Source organism: Pituophis catenifer, unplaced genomic scaffold (assembly GCF_029215685.1).
Source record: "Pituophis catenifer annectens isolate HBS135680 unplaced genomic scaffold, rPitCat1.0.hap2 SCAF_2, whole genome shotgun sequence".
In the NCBI taxonomy this organism is placed as follows: domain Eukaryota; kingdom Metazoa; phylum Chordata; class Lepidosauria; order Squamata; family Colubridae; genus Pituophis; species Pituophis catenifer.
The window spans coordinates 296,538,335-296,556,773 of record NW_027256882.1 but is presented as its reverse complement, the minus strand read 5'-3'; the positions used below and the strand labels follow the sequence as shown (position 1 = coordinate 296,556,773).

General features: G+C 56.7%; 1 protein-coding gene across 2 annotated transcripts; it reads left to right on the top strand.

Moving 5' to 3' along the window:
* The first annotated feature begins 3,916 nt into the window (after positions 1-3,916).
* Positions 3,917-13,846, top strand: DNAJB5 (DnaJ heat shock protein family (Hsp40) member B5). 2 transcript variants are annotated; one of them, XM_070936032.1, is made up of 4 exons: positions 3,917-3,956; positions 5,796-6,040; positions 8,995-9,596; positions 12,877-13,846. In XM_070936032.1, the coding sequence occupies exons 2-4, from the start codon at positions 5,830-5,832 to the stop codon at positions 13,108-13,110; spliced, it is 1,047 nt and encodes a 348-aa protein (XP_070792133.1). In that variant the 5' UTR covers positions 3,917-3,956; positions 5,796-5,829; the 3' UTR covers positions 13,111-13,846. The 2 variants fall into 2 exon arrangements, with proteins under 2 accessions (XP_070792133.1, XP_070792132.1); XM_070936031.1 differs by lacking the exon at positions 3,917-3,956 and adding an exon at positions 4,179-4,212.
* The last annotated feature ends 4,593 nt before the right edge of the window (positions 13,847-18,439 follow it).

Sequence of the window (18,439 nt, the reverse complement as noted above, 5' to 3'; positions counted from 1 at the left end):
CCCAGAGGTCATCTGGACCCACATCTGCTCAGACATGGGAAATGCCTGGTCAGAACTTTGCTGCCCTGTGAGCCTGCCCTGCCCTGCCAGGCGGTTCTTGGCACCCTGAGAAGACTTTCTGCCAGGGCCCTGCTTTGTCTGGGGTTGGGGGGGGGGGGACAGCCTTCTCCTGCCCCAGGATTTGGTTGCAGGCGGAGGCCCTACTGTGGCCAGTGCCCAGGCGTCTTCCAAAACCTGCCATCACGCTGCAAGTTTTTAATTTGCCAGAAGGGAATGCTTTTGAAAATGCACAATAGCCCCATCACTTATATTAATTATATCCCTTACCTTAATTACATTTTAATTAAGATACAATCATGAGAAACATAACTAAAGCTAATTTACACCAATTTAGCCCTGGAATTCCTTCCCTGGGCCTTTGCAAAACCTGTTGGTTCCCTCAAGGTCCACAGAGAGGTTTGGGTGCTCCCTTTCGCTCCCGAGTGCCTCAACCCTTGGCCTTTCTCGAGCTGCATCGCCTCCAGCCAGCCATGGCGGCCTTCCCCTCCATGCTTCCTCTGAGCCCTCACATGGAAGAACAATGTAAAAACCGTAAGATGAAATGGGCCGCCATTATCTTGTTTTTAATACCAAAGTAGGCAAATAATCTATTTCCTGCAAATAAACCCCATTCCATTCTGTTTCTCCTGTAGATGGGAGATGGAAAACTGGGCAGCGTACTGACCTGTTTAGTAAATATTATTCTTAGCTTTTTGATACTTTAATTTCCAGATCCATCCCATCTTGTACACGCGTCTTCCTTTTCATCCCCAAATGCCACCTTTTTTCTTAGGAAACATCCTTTCTCCTCTTGGCTAAATTTCCCAGCCCACTGAGACTCTCCTGCCTTGCTGGGCATTGTACGGATGGCCCAATTCTGAGCCATCCTCAGGCCTGACAAACAGCCCATCAACCCTGTTTCAGCAAACTCATCCTGGGTTGTTGTCGCCTTTCCCTCCGATTAGGGGAGCGATACTGGCGTTCTTCCAGGTGTCGTGGCCAGATGTGGCTTCACCTGTGTTAAACAAGTTGCACAACTGCTCTTTGGGCAAACCACATCCATATATTAAGATTTTTGCGTTACACATCAACACCTGCAGCCTTACTTTTTTCAGCATTCTCTCAAAAATTATGACCATCCCTCCCCCCCCTCCCCCCCCCATTCCTGCTTGTAGTACTGGTTTCTTCTCTTCCGCATTGCACGATGGTTGTTATGTACTTTAAATCTCTATTTTCCTAATGCAATGAATTCCTCTTTTGGAATCCTTCTGACAAGCCAAATCAATGTGGGGAAGCCAGATTCACTTAACAACTGTGGCAAGAAAGGTCGTAAAGTGGGGCAAAACTCACTTAGCAAATGTCCCAGTGAACAACAGATATTTTGAGCTCAATGATGGTCATAAGTCGAGGACCGCCTGTATTGGACCAGGTAGATTCTGGCCCCCCATTCCTCCTTGTCTTCTAGAGAGATTGCCCATCATCCAGGCCACGGAATGTCCCAAAGATGCTTTTTCCAAGAGGCAACTGGACTTTCCTGGCTTTTCCCTTTAAAAACGGAAGTTTCTCCAGTTCTAACTGACTGGTGAGAAATGAAAGTTTTTTAAATCCTTCCATTCCCCACCAGCCAGTTAGAACCGAAGAGGCTTCTTGGATAAGAAGCAAAACAATACAATTTCTAGCCAGGCGTTTCAACATCCAGAGCTGCGTTTCTCAACTTGGCAATTTGTCTGGACTTCAAGTCAGAATTCTGGGAGTTGAAGTCCACAAGGTTAAAGTTGCCAAATTGGACAACCCCCCCCCCCCCCGCGCTCCACTTCATGTGGGGTTTAAGATCTTGGGGTGGGGGAGGTGTCCATTTCCTCCAGAAATAGTTCCTCTGTGAAGCAGTGGCTTCGGGCACCAAATTGGCACTTCGTGAGGCGGGAATGGGTGGTGAGAGCCGTCAAATCCAGCCTGTCCTCTGAATCACATGCTCAGCTGGAGCAGACGGGAGCTGCAATTATCTCTTCCCCACTTCCTGTTGATTTGGGAGGACTTGACACAGATAGGGAGTTTGGGCCGAGTGAGCAGGGCAGCCATCCAGCAGCAGGACAGAAGACTCCGATGGAGAGCCAAGAGATGCCGCCTCTCTGCATTCGCTCTGCTCTTCCTGTAAGATCCTGCCAAGAAACCACCTGGAAAGGGAGGGGGGGGCGGCTTCACCCGGGGTCCCTGCGGGCAGGAGAGGCGGATCACGGCTGGCCCAGGGATAAAGGGAGGGGACCCTCCTAATGTCAGAGGGATCAGTGCCATCACACTTTTTTGGGGGGGGGGACATTTTCTTCTGCTGATGTCAAACATTTATTTAAACTCAAGACACACCGAAAAGAGTTTTATTATAACACACCAGCCTCATCCCAAATGCACAGAAAGTGGAATCCGTGTAAGCACTGCTTTGGCTGTGTTCACACAACAGACTGAATTACAAAGCTAACTTAACAGTCGTAAGTCAAGGACTACCTTCCATTTTCCCCATGTAGAAGAGCTGCCATCTAACGGCATCCAAGAAAATCGGGGAGTTGGGCAGCATATTAATAAGAGGGTAGTCCTCTACTTACAACCAACTTGTTTAGGGACCATTTGAAATTACAATCCCACTGAAAAAAGTGACTGATGACTGTTCCTCACATCCCTGTGGCCATGCGATCAAAATCAAAATCCAGAGGCTCAGAGGCCCGTATGACGGTCGCGTGATCCCCATTGGTGACCTTCCCAGCTGGCTTCCACCAAGCAAAGTCGATTCACTGAACAACTGAGGCAAGAAAGGTCGTAAAAGGGAGGAAAGCTCACTTGCTAAGCAGGGAGTGTTTGGGGCTCCACTGTGGTCGTAAGTCGAGGACTGGACCCACTCGTGTAAATGCTTCTCGCGTGTTTAGCGTCTGCGCGTTCCCGATGTCCAGCCGTCCGAAGTGGGCGTGGCCTACGAACTCCTGCGACTTACCCAGGCGCCCCCTCCCCCAGCTGAAAACAAGGCGACCCCCGTGAAAAGCCCCCCATCCATTCCCTTCAGAGCCCTCCCAAAGCCCACCCATGAAACGGGGGGGGGTCTTTAAGGGGCTACGAGGGAGCAGCGGGGGCTCATGGGGATGCCTGCCGGCCAGCTGCCCCTCAAGTGGCCCCCAAGCGCTCCGGAGCCTCCGAGGCCCTCCGGGGGAGCCCGACGGAGACCTTCCCGGGGCTCCTGGAGGGAGGGAGGGAGGGAGGGAGCCTGGGTTGCTTAGAAGGAATCGCTGCGATTCCGCTGGAAAGCGTCCCTGGTGGCGGGCTGGCCGGAGAACTCGGTCCATCTCGGCTTGTGAAAAGCTGCGATGCGGGTCAAACTAAGCCAGGATCGGCGCCTCTTGCGAAGCCGGCGGGGCGGGGCGGGGCGGGGGCGGGGCGGAGCGCGTCCCTTCCACGTGGCCCGAAGCTCCGCCCACCGAGGAGGAGGCGCCCCCACGGCCGCCTTTGTGACGTCACGGGGCTTCCAGAAGCCTCCCGCGGGCTTTCCTTCGGAAGTCAAAGCGGAGCGACCGCAGCCAATGGGAGCGGCGCACGCGGGGCCGGGGGCGGGGAGGGAAGGGCCGCGCGGCTCGCCCCCGTCTCCTAGAAACCAATGCCAGCGGAGAATGGGCGGGACCGGCGGCGGCGAGGCCAATGGGGCGCGAGGAGCGCGGCCCTTCTCAGGAGGCGGGCGGGGGGGGGCGTGGCCCGCTCGGCCTTCCCCTCTTCTCCAAAGGGAATGGACCCCGGGTCGAGACGGGCGGCGGCCGAAGCCAATAGCGCGCTGGGGGCGGTGCGGGGCGCGCCGTTGCTAGGCGAGGGCGGGCTCCCGGTCCGCTAGTTGCCCCGGCTCGGCCGAGCGGGTGGCGGCGGCGGAGGAAGGCCAGGCGCGGGCGGTGAGTGGCGGCGGCGGCGGCGGCGGCGGGGGCGGGAGGGAGGGAGGGGGGGGAGGGCGGGTTGGGCTGGGCCGGTCCAGCGCCGCCTCCGCCTCGGCAGGTGCCGTCGGGGGGGGGGGGCGGAGGGGAGGACGGGCGGGGCGGCTGTGGCGCTGCGGCGGGGGCGGCGGACGCGCTTCTCGGCATTCCTCGCCTGCCGCGCTCGCCGCCGCTCCGCCATGCCCGCCGTCCTGCTCTTCTGGAGCCGCCTGGAGAGGTAGGGCGCCGGCACCCGCCTCGCCCCGCTGCCCCGCAGCCCCCCGGCCCGCCCCGATGACCTCGCGGGGCCCCCGAGGGGCTGAGCTTCCCCGGCCGGCACCGGCGCAGGCGAGGGGTCCGGGCGGCGCTGTCCCGGGGCCGATGCCCATGCGGGGCGGGGGGCTCCGGGGACACCAGGCAGCCGCCAGGCGGGAGAGGCGCTGCGGGGCTGGGTCGGGGGCTGCCGGTGGGCCGAGCGGTTCGGGACGGAGGGAGGGAGGGTCGCCTTTTCCCCGGGCGCCCAGCGATGCCAGCCCCCCCTCCGCCCTTGCTGGTGCCCATTCCGGAGCAGGACCCTCGCCCCCCCCCTCCCCTCCCCTGCGTCCGTCCAGCAGCCAAGGGTCCCAACACGCACAGGCTCTGACGGAGGAGGGGGGGAGGGGGGGGGCGCGTGTCCTGGGGGCCTTGGCTGCTGCCCACCTGCCAGGGCGGGCATTTGCGGCTCCTGAGCTCATCGCTGAACTTGGGGGATTCTTGCTTTCTGTGTCAGCAGCGCTGCTGGCGTCACTCGCCGCCTCCCCCGGGCAGCCGCGGCGCGTGGAGAGGGGCAGCCGCCCTCCTGGGGCCGTTGTGGGCGCTTGGTGGGAGCTGGGCTGCCTTCTTTCCCCCCGGGCTCCTCAACTCTCCCGGAGGGCAGCGCCCCTCATCATCCCCAGCCTCGGCTGGAGGGCGAGAGGGGGGCAGCTCCTTTTATGGGGGGGGGGGAAGGGGTCCCAAAGTGACAGAGCGGAAGATGTGCAGGCAGGTCTCTCTCTCTCTCTCTGTGTCTCTATTTGTGTTCTTGGTTTTCCTATCCCTCCAAATTTCTGAAATCCAGCAAAATGGGGAACTCAACACCGGGAGCTTTTTGGCTGCCCCTTTCCGGCCTTTGGGGCCCCGATGGGAGAGGATGGGGAGGTTCCGTGGCACCCTGGAGCTGGGGGGGGGATGCAGCTCTCTTTGGCTTGACTGCCTCCAGAGGTGGGTTGGGGGTCTCTGTGGCGCCGCCAAGGGAGCCTCGACCCCAAGCAGCCTCGGCTGGTCTGGCCGGAGATGGTCAGGCAGCACCACCCTGGCCTTGGGATGCCAGCTGCTGCAAGTCCCAGCCGCTGTGCCCTCGGGCAGTCCTTCCCTGCGGTGGCGGGCTCTCATTTGGGAGTTCTTTAAAAATAGCCTGCCACCATCACAAGATGTCTCCGTCTACCAGCTCCATCCTCTGCCGTCTCTGCCGGTACATGCTGGAAACGTGTCCCTGCGTGAACTCCCGGGCTGAGCGCTCGCTCACTCGAGGAAGGGTTCTTGTAAGGCAATCTGCTGCCGTCTCGTCTCGTCTGGGGAGAAGAGCCTCTTTGGCTCGGAGGCTTCCCCTGCTGCTGGTGGTGGAAGTGGCGATGGCTGGCAGAGGCTCCGAGGGTCCCGTCTGCTTTTCCTGCCCGCCTCTTTGTGGGCAGGGGCAGGCTGTCCAGGCAGGGCTCACGTGGTGCCCTTCAGATGCCAGCCCCACCAGTGCCGCCCCTTCCTGGCTCTTGTCCGATGATCTGGGTCTCTCCCTCCCTGGTGCAGGAACAAGGAGTCTACGGCTGGCCCCGTCTCGGCCATGGGGAAGGACTACTACAAGGCCCTGGGCATCCAGTCGGGGGCCAACGAGGATGAGATCAAGAAGGCCTACCGCAAAATGGCCCTGAAGTACCACCCGGACAAGAACAAGGACCCTCACGCGGAGGACAAGTTCAAGGAAATCGCCGAGGCCTACGACGTGCTGAGTGACCCCAAGAAGCGGGCCGTTTACGACCAGTACGGAGAAGAGGGTAAGCGGGACTCCAGTTGCAGAACCAAAGATTCTTTGGTCCCCCAAAGCTTCTCCCTGGCCCAGGCCCCAAGTCAGCCCCCACATGCCCTCCCAATTCACTGTCTGTCAGGCGAGGGGGGAGGGGCTCTTGAGGGTGGGGGGGGAGGTACAGACCCCTTCCTGCCTGGTGTCCCTGGAGGGGATTGGCGCGGGGAGCCTGGCTCTTTCTGCCTGGGGTCTTTGCCGGATGGGCCTAAGGGAGGGTGGCTTCTGCTTCCTTTTCAGTCCATGTTGCTGCTGCTCTGTGTGTGTGTGTGTGTGTGTGTGTGTGTGTGTGTGTTTGTGTTTGGACCTGAAGAGCCTTTCCCAATTTTAGTAATCCTTTCATAAGCTATCCTGGGCCATTTGGCAGCGAGGGAGCGTGGCAACTTTTGGCAGGCCGGTTTGTTGTTGTTACCCGGGAGCTGGGAATAACTTAAGAGCCCAGCAAAAAGTCATAAATTAAATTAATAAATGGGGGACTCGGTGGCCAGAATAGTTCTGGACTTCTTCATTTGCTGAAGGGGAAAACCGGGATAAAGAATTTGGGGTAGAGTTGCCTGCCCTGGAAACTTCCTTCCTTGCAAATAGTCAAAGACCCCTCTTGGAGTCAAGTTGCAAATACCTGCTCTTTGTGCGTTTTGCAGCCACGGTGCAAGTTTTAAAGAACAGGGACGGGAGCAAGAGGGGGCACCGAGGCTGCTGTAGGACCCTTCCCTCCAGTGCCTCGTCTCCCTTTTCTGTCCCTGGCCTTTTGGGGAGCAGGCAGCTCTTAGGGTTGGGGGGCTCCTGGGGTGGGTGGGGGGGAGCCAAAGGCCTGGGGAGGGCAAGCAGAGTTGGCCTATTCCTTGGAGAAGTTTGGTGGGGGGCTCCAGCTTCCATCAGGGTCTAAAAATAAAAGCTCTTTGCTCTCATCTCTGAGTGGGCCTTCTAATTATGTCGGAGCAGTGACTGACAAGGCCTGATTGCTCCTGTCGCTGGTCCTGGGAGGTCCACGAAGAATTGGGGGCGGGGGGGGGGGGAAGAAATCCATTCACATGTTTCTCCCTTGGAAGAATTAAGTCAGCAAGAAGTGAGAGTTGAATGGAGAATGTGGAGTCCCGTCCCAATTTAGCCTGTTAATCAGAGAATGCCCACGGGAGGGAGGGGACAGGAAAAATTTTGGCCACAAAGTGGGAGCCTTATATTATTAGTGGCAGCCCCTCCCCTCCCTTTACCCCTCCCCCATTTTAGCTGAGCGCTCTCTCCTCGGACAGGGGCTGCTGTTGCTGCTCCACTGTTATTGAAAGCCAACAGCTGTGGGGCAGCTGCTGCCCCAGCCCCCCGTCTCCCTCCTGGCCTCTGCCCCCTGCTTGCCCTGAGAATCTGGGGAAGCCCCCCTTTTAAAGAGGCAGCTGGGCTGGGCTGGGAGGAAGAAGAGAGAGGGGCCCTTCAAGAAACAACAGATGGAAACTAATCCAGGAGAGAAGCAACCAGGAATTGAGGAGAAACTGACAGTGAGGACAATTAACCAGTGGAACTGCTCGCCACCAGAAGTTGTGGGTGCTCCATCACTGGAGGTTTTTAAGAAGAGACCGGGCAGCCACTTGTCTAACGTGATATGGGGTCTCCTGCTTGAGCAAAGGGATGGACTAGAAGGGCCCCCCCCCCCCCAAGGTCCCTTCCAGCTCAATTCTGATTTTGATTCCTCCTCAGGGCTGGGTTTTCTGCTGCCGCTGCTTTCCTTCCACTCTGCTTTTGGGGTTATCTCAGAGTCCTTTCCATGGATGATTTGGGTCGGGGTGCCTTTCAGAGGCGAGAGCCCCCCCTCCATGCAGGAAGGACAAAACCTTTGCGTCAATGCTCCAGGGTTGTCTTCTGGACACCTGCCCAAAGGACAAGGTCTCCAGGTCTTTGCCACTAATGGAAAGGACTTCAGAGGGAACGATTCCCGCCTTGCATCCAGGCAAACTGAGAAGGAGGAGATCTCTGACTTTGCTCCTCTCGCTCTTGGGGAATTGAGCAGAGATGGTCCTGCAGGACCTGTCATCCTAGCTTCAGGGGACGGGGCCTTCTGTGGATGGAGCTTCCTCTTCAGTTAACCTGGGCTTGGTCCTTGCAGAAGGTTTCCGACTGGCTTAGACCCTCACGATCAGCCTCCCCTGTCCGAAATGGCCATGGGGTGGAGTGCTCCACAATGTTCAACCTTGACCCCTGTGTTACAGAACTAACGGGAGAGATCAGCCAAATGATGTACAAGCAAACGATCAGAATAGAGATGGAAAGGACCTTGGAGGTCTTCTAGTCCAACTCCCTTTGCTCAAGCAGGAGACCCTCTTCCATCTGAGACAAATGGCTGTCCAGTCTCTTCTTAAAAATCCTCCAGTGTTGGAGTGCTCACAACTTCCTGTGGCAAGTCGTTCCTCTGGTTAATTGTTCTAAGTGTCAGGAAATTCCTCCTTAATTCCAGGTTGCCTTGATTAGTTGCCTCCATTGTTTCTTGTCCTGCCTTCCAGGGCTTTGGAGAAGAGGTGGAGCCCCTCCCCCTCTCTGTGACAGCCCCTCTTATTGGGACATATCTATCATTTCACCCCTAGTCCTCCTTCATTTGCCTGACAGGTTCTGGGTCTTCTGCTTGAGCTGGACTAGAAGAGCTTCCAAGCTTTTGGTTAGACGTGCAGCCATCCCCAGAGTTTGTGCAGTCCTCGTTTTCCTGCTCGTGTCCGAGAGGCCTGTTGTGGAGCTTGGTTCTCGAGGGCCAAAGCAGGTTCTGGGGCTGCATTCCCAAAATGGGCTGGAGCAGGGCCAGGCTTTGAGTCGGGCCCCTGCTTCTGCCCCCCGGATCACGAGGACTGTCGGTGGGCAAAGGCCGTGACTCTTCTTGCTGCAGGTCCAATGAGCTTCTCCGCTCTACGTTGCCTCCCCTGATGGTTCTTCCCTTTGGTTCTCTTTCAGGACTCAAAACGGGTGGTGGTCCCTCCGGCCCTTCTGGCAGCACCTTCCACTACACCTTCCATGGAGACCCTCACGCCACATTCGCCTCCTTCTTTGGGGGCTCCAACCCCTTCGACATCTTCTTCAGCAGCAGCCGATCCAGGGTCTTCAACGGCTTCGACCACGAGGACATGGACGTGGACGACGACAGTGACGATCCGTTCAGCGCTTTCAGCCGCTTCGGTTTCAATGGCCTGAACGGGGTCCATCGGCGGCACCCGGAGCCCATCCACATGCGCCGGAAGGTGCAGGATCCGCCCGTGATCCACGAGCTCAAGGTTTCTCTGGAGGAAATCTACCACGGGGCTACGAAGCGGATGAAGATCACCCGCCGGCGGCTGAACCCGGACGGGCGAACGATGCGGACAGAGGACAAGATCCTGAACATCATCATCAAGCGAGGGTGGAAGGAAGGCACCAAGATCACCTTCCCCAAGGAAGGAGACGCCACCCCCGACAACATCCCGGCCGACATCGTCTTCGTCCTGAAGGACAAGCCACACGGCCACTTCCGTCGCGACGGGACAAACATCATCTACACGGCCATGATCAGTCTTAAAGAGGTGGGTCCTTGGTTCGAGGCCGGTGGGTGGGTGGGGAACGCGTCTCTCGGACACAGGGGGGCTAGGCAGACGGGCAGGTAGGAAGTTGATGGAACTCACTGAGGACTGATGTTGGGGACAACTGGTGGTCTCTCTGTTGGCTTTCCTGGGCCTCGGCTCAGTTTCTTCGTGCATCTCCTACATCACCTAGGAGAAAGAGCAGGGTACAGGAGTTGGGGGACCCAGCAGTTTGTCTCCTACACAGGTGTGAGGGACTAGTGACCCTCCAGGCCAGAGGTCGGGGAACAAAGGCCAGCATGGAGATTCAGGTCAGGCTGGTCCCAAAGAGGCAACTGGACTTTCTGGGTTTTCTTTGAAGACTTTCCTGTGAAGCTTCTTGGCTGAGAAGCGAAACGTCTTCAGAGAAAAGCCAGAGAGTCCAGTTGCCTCTTGAGAAAGTGCCTTGGGGACCAGCCTGCTGAGGTCCTCTCAGACTAGCTGGGAGACCCGAGTCAGCAACCTTCTCCAGTGTGGCCAGGTAGAGTTTCAACCAAGATCTTCAATCAAGATCTATCCTGGCCACGTTGGAGAAGGTTGCTGACTGTCCCCGGTGTTTTAGAAGAAGCCGGCCTTCCTCGAACTCTCCTGCCCCGGTGGCTTTAGCCAGGGGTCTCTCGTCTAGTCCTCCTTGCCTTCTTTCCCTTTGTTTAAAGACGCTTCAGGGTGTAAGGAGAGGGGCCAACGGGGTTCCTGGGGTCCTGCTTTCCCCCAAAGTAGCCCTTGTGTAAAGAAAAAGTAACCCCCCCCCCCCGAGGAACAGTTGCCAAGTGTGCAAGCTGGCCTAACCATCAGGCTGTTCCCTTTCCCACCCTTTGCTGTGCGTTCAGTGGCTGCTCCTGAAAAGACTTGCCAACTCTGAATTTCTCGGCTTGTGTGCGAGAGACGCTTCTGTTCCTGCCACCTGGGCACCCGTGGCTCCGTGGGGACCAGCCCCCCCTCCCCCGCAAGGCTCTGCTTCTAGGGAATGGAGGCGGCGTTTGCGTTTTTAGGAGCGGGCGTACGTACGATGGGCCTCTGGTGTCCATGGAGCCCCTTAAATTAATCAAGAGGGTGGAGGACAGTAGCCCTCGACTTATGACCACAGTAGAGCCCCACATTTATGTTGCTAAGTGAAACATTTGCTAACCGAGCTTTGTCCCATTTTACAACTTTTCTTGCCCCAGTTGTTAAGTGAATCTGGCTTCCCCATTGACTTTGCTTATCAGGAGGTCACAAAATGGGATCATTGCGACCGTCATAAATACGAGTCAGTTGCCCAGCGTCTGAATTTTGATCATGTGATCGTGGGGACACTGCAACGGTCGTAAGTTGCTTTTTTCAGTGCCGTTATAACTTTGAACTGCCACTGAATGAACAGTTGTAAGTCAAGGACTACCTGTACTGCAGCCCCCTCCCCCCCCCCAAGCTGGAGACCCTCCCTCGGCTTCTGGATTCTTCTCGGAGCTCTCTGCTGTTGCCCTTGGGTGGTCCCAGCCGTGAACTGCTCCCCACATGCTCAGGGGTTCCCCATCTCCTTCCGACCAGGGAAGGGAAGCCGACAGGTGGGAGTCGTGGATGAGTAAATCTGGAGAAAGATTAGCGAGCCCTCGGCTCCTCCGGAGCAGGTTCGGGGCTACCTGTTCTTGCCGCTTGGCTGCACGACACGTTTCTCTTGCCGAGAGAAGGGGGGAACTGAGGTGGCCTAGAGGCTGGCTGGGCAGCTGCCGCCTCTGAGCCATTCCAGCTCTCTGCACAAAGGCATTTGGCCAGGTGGCCACAAGGGAGAACGTCCCTCAGGAGTGGGTAGACCTGGCCGGAGAAGAACCAGGACTCCCAGCTGGGAGGGAAGAGATTTCCCACCTAATCCTGAGGAGGCCGAGACCGGAATGGCCGTGTGCGGCTGAAGGGAGGTGGGCAGGAAGAAGGGAAGGTGGTGGTAGAGGCAGCGAGGAGACCGAGGCCTTCCTTGGTAGCAGGTTGAGCCTCAGGACGCTTTCCCTGTGCAGAAATGAGAGGTCAGGTCCCAAAGCCCAAGAAAGATACATTGAGAACCTCTAAACAGTTTCCCTGATCGTTCCTCACTTACAGACAGAATCTTGCCAAACTGAAACAGACTCTTTGCGCCATAAAACGTGCACTCTGGGAACTCTTAGGGAGGAGCTGTCTTCCTTCTCTTTCTCCCACATAAATTTATTCATCCCCGTCAGGATCCAAAAACTGAAAAAGACACATTGTGAGTCTTCCAAACAGAATATTTTTAATGGCTCCTCACCCATAGATGGAATCTTTCCAAACGGAAGCAGGCTAACACTCCCGTGAGGCATATATTCTGGGAACTGTTGAGGAGGAGCCTTCTTCACCCTCTTTCTCTCACACAAAGTACCGTATCTGACCCGAGTTGTCTCTTGCTCCTCTGAGTGCACTTCCTCCCCCTTCGGAATCCAGACCACATTCCATCACAGGGGAGCCTTGGAGGTCAAAATGGGGGCAGTGGGGGGTGTCTGTTTTGGGTCAGCTGATTAATCTTGCTGAGGACCTCAAGAGGTGGTTGAGGCGGGTCTCCCACGTTTGTTGGGTGTGAGTCTCTTCCTGGGGGCCTTTGGGGTGAGCTGGGCTCCAGGCCCTGACCTCTCAGGACTGCCCTTCCTCCCTTCCCAAGCTGGGTCACAGCAGTGCTCGCTTTTTGGCAGCTGTTGGGGTCAGCTGTGGGCAAAAAATAACCCAGTTCTTGTTAGGCCCTCCTGGGCCTTGTGGAAGTTGGCAGGAGCAGCAGCACTCCAAAGTTTCCACTTCTGGAAGTGGGCCCAGGCAGGAGAAGGGAGAAGACCTCGGGGGGGCTCCGGCACTGCCAGCCTCGGAGGCTGCAGGCTGCCCACCGCTTGCCCGGACAGACTGTGGAGCCCGCAGAAGGCTGGTCCTCTAGTTCTGCCTACGCTCCCCTCCCCCAAGGCCTGGGGCTATCGGAGGCCATCAAGACTGATCCTCATATGGTCTTGGAAGGGCTTGAGGGTGGTGCCCGCAAGATGCCCTGCTCTGGGTTCCCTGCTGGTCTGCTTCCTGCTGGCATGGCATAGTGCAGGGGTGGGCAATGAGAGCAACTTGAGGACCTCTGTACTTCAACACCCAGAAGTTGCCGTCAGGAATTCTGGGAGTTGAGGTCCACCAGTCCTAACGTTGCCATCGTTGCCCACCCCTGACGTTGTGGCATCTGTGACCTCGAGTGACGGCCGTCTCACCCCGCTTCTCTCCTCCTCTCTCGCAGGCCCTGTGCGGCTGCACCGTCAACATCCCCACGGTGGACGGGCGCGTGATCCCCCTGCCCTGCAGCGACATCATCAAGCCGGGCACCGTGAAGCGGCTGCGAGGGGAGGGGCTGCCTTTCCCCAAGGTGCCCTCCCAGCGCGGAGACTTGATTGTGGAGTTCAAAGTCCGCTTCCCTGACAGAATAGCCCCCCAGACCCGCCAGATCCTCAAGCAACACCTGCCCTGCTCCTAGAGCTGCCCGGCCGGGCCTTGCCTGCCCACCTCACGCTCTCTCTGCCAGCCGGCTTGCTCTCCGAGCGGCAGCCATACTTCATGCTGTGCCACGTTGCACCTGGCCTGGGCGTCGCCCCGGGACCCTCCTGTCTCTTGCTGCAAGCCACGTCCTCCTCCTGCTGCAAGGGACCCTCTCTGCCCTGCCCCCCCCTCCTCTGGCAGCTTGGCTCCTTTGAGAGGTCCCCGATTTTGGATCTGGTGTCCCTGCTTTGCGTGCGTCTCGGGGGTCCTCTCCCAGGGGACTTTTCTTCTGGAGCTGGGGAGGGTCTCCCCAAATTTTGCCAAGGACACCAGAGCCCTGTAAATAGAACCACCTCCTCCTGTCTCTGTCCCCTGCCTGCTCCTTCTGGACTGCACCTCCCTAGAGCAGCCGGTGGGGGTCACCAAGTCAACCTCGTCCTACCCGGCAGGAGCTGGACCCTCCCTCCTGTGCTTGGCACCGAGAAGGCCCCCTCCGCCCACCTTCTGTTTCTGCACACACAGACCCTGTGATGGTGGCCCGACAAACCTTCTCCAGCAAGCTTTGGGGTCACAACAAGGACCTGCCATTCAAGGGTGCTTTGGACTCTGTATTGGAATAGAACCTTCATGAGGACTAACCTCTTCTTGGCTGTGTTGGCTTTTCATCTGAATTCTGGGAAAGGGAGTGATCCGGGACGGCTCCCTGGGGAAGGGGAGAGGGAAGGTGGGCTGCTCTGAGCACTGCTGGAGGCTGGGAGGGGGTCTTGGTATCGTCTGATGTTGATGGGGGGGGGTGTTGTGTGTTTCTTGGGAGGTGGGCGAGGGGGGGATCTGCTTGGGCGCCTTTTGTCACTTTTCAGAGGGAGAATTTTCAAGAAACGTTTCTTAATCCTTGACAGTTCCGTTGGGTTTTGGACCAGCACTTGCAGGGAGGCTGGGTCTGGGGGGGGAGATAAGGGCCCGAGGGGCTTTGCCAGAGAGCATCTCATCATCTTATCTCCCCTCCCCTCCAGAGTTAAAATCTTGGGTCAACACTCTTTTTTTTGGGGGGGGGGGGCTTTCCACCCATCCTTTTTATTCTGAATTTTCTCTTGACGGAGAACTGGAGGTGCTTCCTTGGGGGTCCCCTCAGCCCGTCCCTGCCAAGGGGCCCACCGGGCTGACCCTCCTTTGGGGTGGGTGGGGGAGCCAAGGGGGCACCCACAGCCCCTTCCTGTATAGCTGTACAGAACGGAGATTTGGGGAGGGGATGGCACGGCGGTGCTCCAGTGCCTGAAGGCCCTCGTCCTTTTTCTCTTGGCCCCCTCCGGGGTGTGGGTGTGTGTGTAGGTGTGTTTTCCCCATACGTGGGCTGCTGACCCGGGGGGCCGAGACGGAGGAGGGTGGAGAGGGCCATGCCTTGCTGGGGTTCCTCCATTTCAGGGAGACCCCGGGTGGTTTTATAGCGTTTTTTTGGAATTTCTCCTTTTGTAATGTCCTGTATTAATATTTAAAAAAATAAAGTATTTTAAAAATAGGGGGCTGTGTTGTCTGTTAAACTCCAGGATGGCCCCCGCCGAGTCTTGCGAGGAGCCATGGAGGAAGCCACTCCACCCCCACCCCCGCCCTCCCGAGGCTTCCCAGGGCGCTGGCTGTCCCGTGAGGGGGGCGGCTGTCAGCCCACAAAGAAAGGCTGGCCGGGCTCTTTGCAAGATGGGGCCACAGGGCCCCACCCTCTCTGGCCCCCCTGCCCGAGTTGGGGCATCTTTTGTCATCGAACACCAAATTCTCATGGAAGTGCCTTTGCGAAGTACAGGTAGTCCTCGACTTACGACAGTTCATTTAGTGACCGTTCAAAGTTACAACGGCACTAAAAAAAGTGACCATTGTAGCAGCATCCCCATGTGATCAAAAGTCACATGCTTGGCAACTGACTCATACTTATGACGGTCACAGTGTCCCGGGGTCACGTGATCCCCTTTTGCGACCTTCTGACAAGCAAAGTCAATGGGGAAGCACGATTCACTTAACAACCGTGGCAAGAAAGGTCATATAAAGGGGCAAAATCTTGCTTAGCCACAGAAATTTTCGGTTTAATTGTGGTCATAAGTTGAGGACTACCTCTACCGAATGTCCTGGGTGGTCCCCCCAGGAGAGGGGTGTGAGAATCCCCTCCGGGCTGCTCATCTCGGCTGCCGTTTGGATTGAGGGCTGGGAGGGGTCTCTTGCGGACCCTCCCACTCGGCCCCCTTAAAGCATTTCTCAGCAACAGAATGGGCCAACTCGCCACGGGAAAATGCAACAAATGCAAAAGTTACATTAATTTCAACAGAGCCAGGGCCAACAATCATAAAACAAGTAAGTCAATCCAGAAATACAAGAGTTACAACAATTTTGAGGAACACCTGGCCACCAAGAATAAAAGTGACTGGGTGGAATGATTCATAGAGCTTTGAATTGTCCCTTGGCGAGCTGTCCTAGACCCCCTCAGGACGACGCGGCCAATTTTGGGAGATGCTGATGGGCCTGGGTGGACTTTGCGAGCCCTGAGTCCCCTTCTCGCCTTCCCTTCCCAACGGATCCCTTCTGGCAGCCCATCCCACCAGCTGCCTCGGCTCTCCGCTGGGTTCAAAAACATTTCTAATGGATGATGCCTGGAGAGGAGGAAAAAATCTCTCCAGATCAGTACTGCTATAATATCATCCCCCCCAGCGCCCCCCCCCCCCGCATGCCTAGCCAAAGCCTCTCAGTCTTCTCCTTATAGGGCAGCTTCTCTGCCCAGGATGCTTTCCTGTACAGAGTCCCCGCTTTCCCACCTCCCCCCCCCCAGGACAACACCCAGGGCCGAGGGGGGAGTCAGGCCAGCAGCTGAGCAACTGGGGGAACAGCCAGAGCCGAAGGGGCTTATCGGGGGTCCTGCGTTGTCCCGGAGGAAAGCGGTACGGTCAGTGGGCTCCCCCCCCCCGTCCGTTCTTGGCCCAGGTGATTTGTCCTCTTTTGGCCTGACTCGGAGGACAGAACGGGGAAGGGAAAATGTCAGTGAGGAGGCAAGATGACCTCAGAGGGCGGCATCAGTGAGCCAAATCCAGTAGGATGATTTTAAGAGCTCCCGGGGAGGACAAATCGGAGGCAGGAGTGGGAAGGCAGCTGGGGGGGCACTATGGGGAGGATGACTAGCAGACCCCCAGCTGGGAATGAGCAAGCAGGGTGATGCGGCAGCTAAAAGGCCAACAGAAATACCATATCCAGCTGTGGGAGATTCGACTTCCATAATTCTGCTGGTTAGACCTTGGTGAATGTCCTATGTCCAGTTCTAGCTAAAGTCAGCCTTAATAATATAGAGAGGAGAGGAGAGGAGAGGAGGAGGGGAAGAGAAGGGAAGGAAAGGGGAGAAGAGAAGAGAAGAGAGGAGAGGAGAGGAGAGGAGGAGGGGAAGGGAAGGAAAGGAAAGGGGAGAAGAGAGAAGAGAGGAGAGGAGAGGAGAGGAGAGGAGAGGAGAGGAGAGAAGAGAAGAGAAGGGTAGGGTAGAGAAGGGTGGAATGGAATAGAGTAGCGTAGAAGATTTAAAAGAACAGAAGGTTAAAAAGCGTAGAAACTGAAAAGAGTACAGAGGTCTGGCTAGCCTGTCAGCTGAGCCCTCTTGGCTTGACAAAGGGAGGACAGATGTTGACAAGTGTCTACATGGCTGCCTTGTCCTGATGTTGAAGAAGCAAAGACAGGATAAGCAGAAGGGGCCGAAGTTCAACCACAGAGGTCTAGATTGAAGGAAAGTCTTCCTGATGGCCAGCATCAATGGAACGGTCTGCCTGGGGGTCTCTCCCCCCCTTGGAGAGGGCCAGAGGGCCAGAGGGCCATCAGTCCTATATGGGCTATGGCCGTGATGGCGAACCTATGGCATGGGTGCCACAGGTGGCACGCAGAGCCATATCCGTGGGCACGTGAGCGTTGCCCTAGCTCAGCTCCACCACGCATGTGTGCACCGGCCAGCTGATTTTTGGGCCTTCCAGGCCCACTGGAAGTCAGGAAATGGGCCATTTCCGGCTTCCCGAGGGCCTCTTGGGGGTGGGGGTGGGGAAGGCTGTTTTCACCCTCCCCAGGCTCCTAGAAAGCCTCTGGAGTCTGGGGAGGGCAAATAATGGGCCTACCGGGCCCACCGTTAACCTTTTTTGCCATCATGTGCCAAAAGCGGGGGTAGCACAGGGGGTCGCGTGCGCATGCGCGGGGGTGCGGGGTGTCATTGAATTATGGGTGTGGGCACACGCGCACGCAATCCCCCCACGCTCCCCACGCTTTTGGCACGCGATGGCAAAAAGGTTATCCATCACTGGGCTATGGCATTGTTGGGCTAGACTTGAAAATCCCTTTGATGTCATACCATGAGCATTTCATGAATCTTGTTAGAGGAACAGCATTCATGGAGGAATAACCCTCGTCTTGCGGGCCCCACCCTGGATTGAGAAGCTCAGCCAGAAGGACCTCGTGGTCCATCCTTGTGGTTGTGCCTGCTGGAGCCCTTCTTCCAGATAGACAAGCATCTTCGGGCTGAAGGTAGTTATGGAAGTATGAGGATTTCCTCAAGGTAGGGACCTGGGCATCTCTGTTGATCAGAACCATCATTAAAAAGGCACAAGAAAGAATGTTCTTCCTACTTCTACTCAGGAAGCTCAAACTGCCCAAGGAGCTGCTGATCCAGTTCCACAGAGGAATTATTATGGAATCTGTCATCTGCACCTCTTTAACTGACTGGTTTGGCACAGCAACCCAGCAAGACAGACAGAGACTCCAACGGATCGTTAGGACTGCAGGAAAAACAACCCCAACCTTCCATGGAGGATCTGTACACTTCACAGGTCAGGAAGAGGCTGAGAAAATATCCGCAGACCCTTCACATCCTGGACATCCACTGTTTCAGCTCCTCCCCTCGGGATGCCACTATAGGGCATTGCGTGCCAAAACAATTAGAGACAAAGATAGATTTTTCCCCTCATGTCATCACTCTGCTGAACACCTCACTCTCACAGCACTGTCTTAGGTCTACGGATATTTACCCATGTAGTAGGGCTGAATCACTACTATCCTCCTCATCTTTTCTACTACCTTCTCTTACTGGTATCATTATTATACTATTATTACTCTGTTTAAAAATGCATCTTGAAGAGCAACAAAAGATAATTAAGGGACTGGAGGGGAACGGTTGCAGGAATTGGGTATGTCTAGTTTAATAACAGAAGGACTAGGGGAGACATGACAGCAGTCTTCCAGTGTTTGAGGGGCTGCCCCAGAGAAGAGGGGTGGTCAACCTATTCTCCAAAGAATCTGAATGCAGACAAGAAGCAACGGGTGGAAAC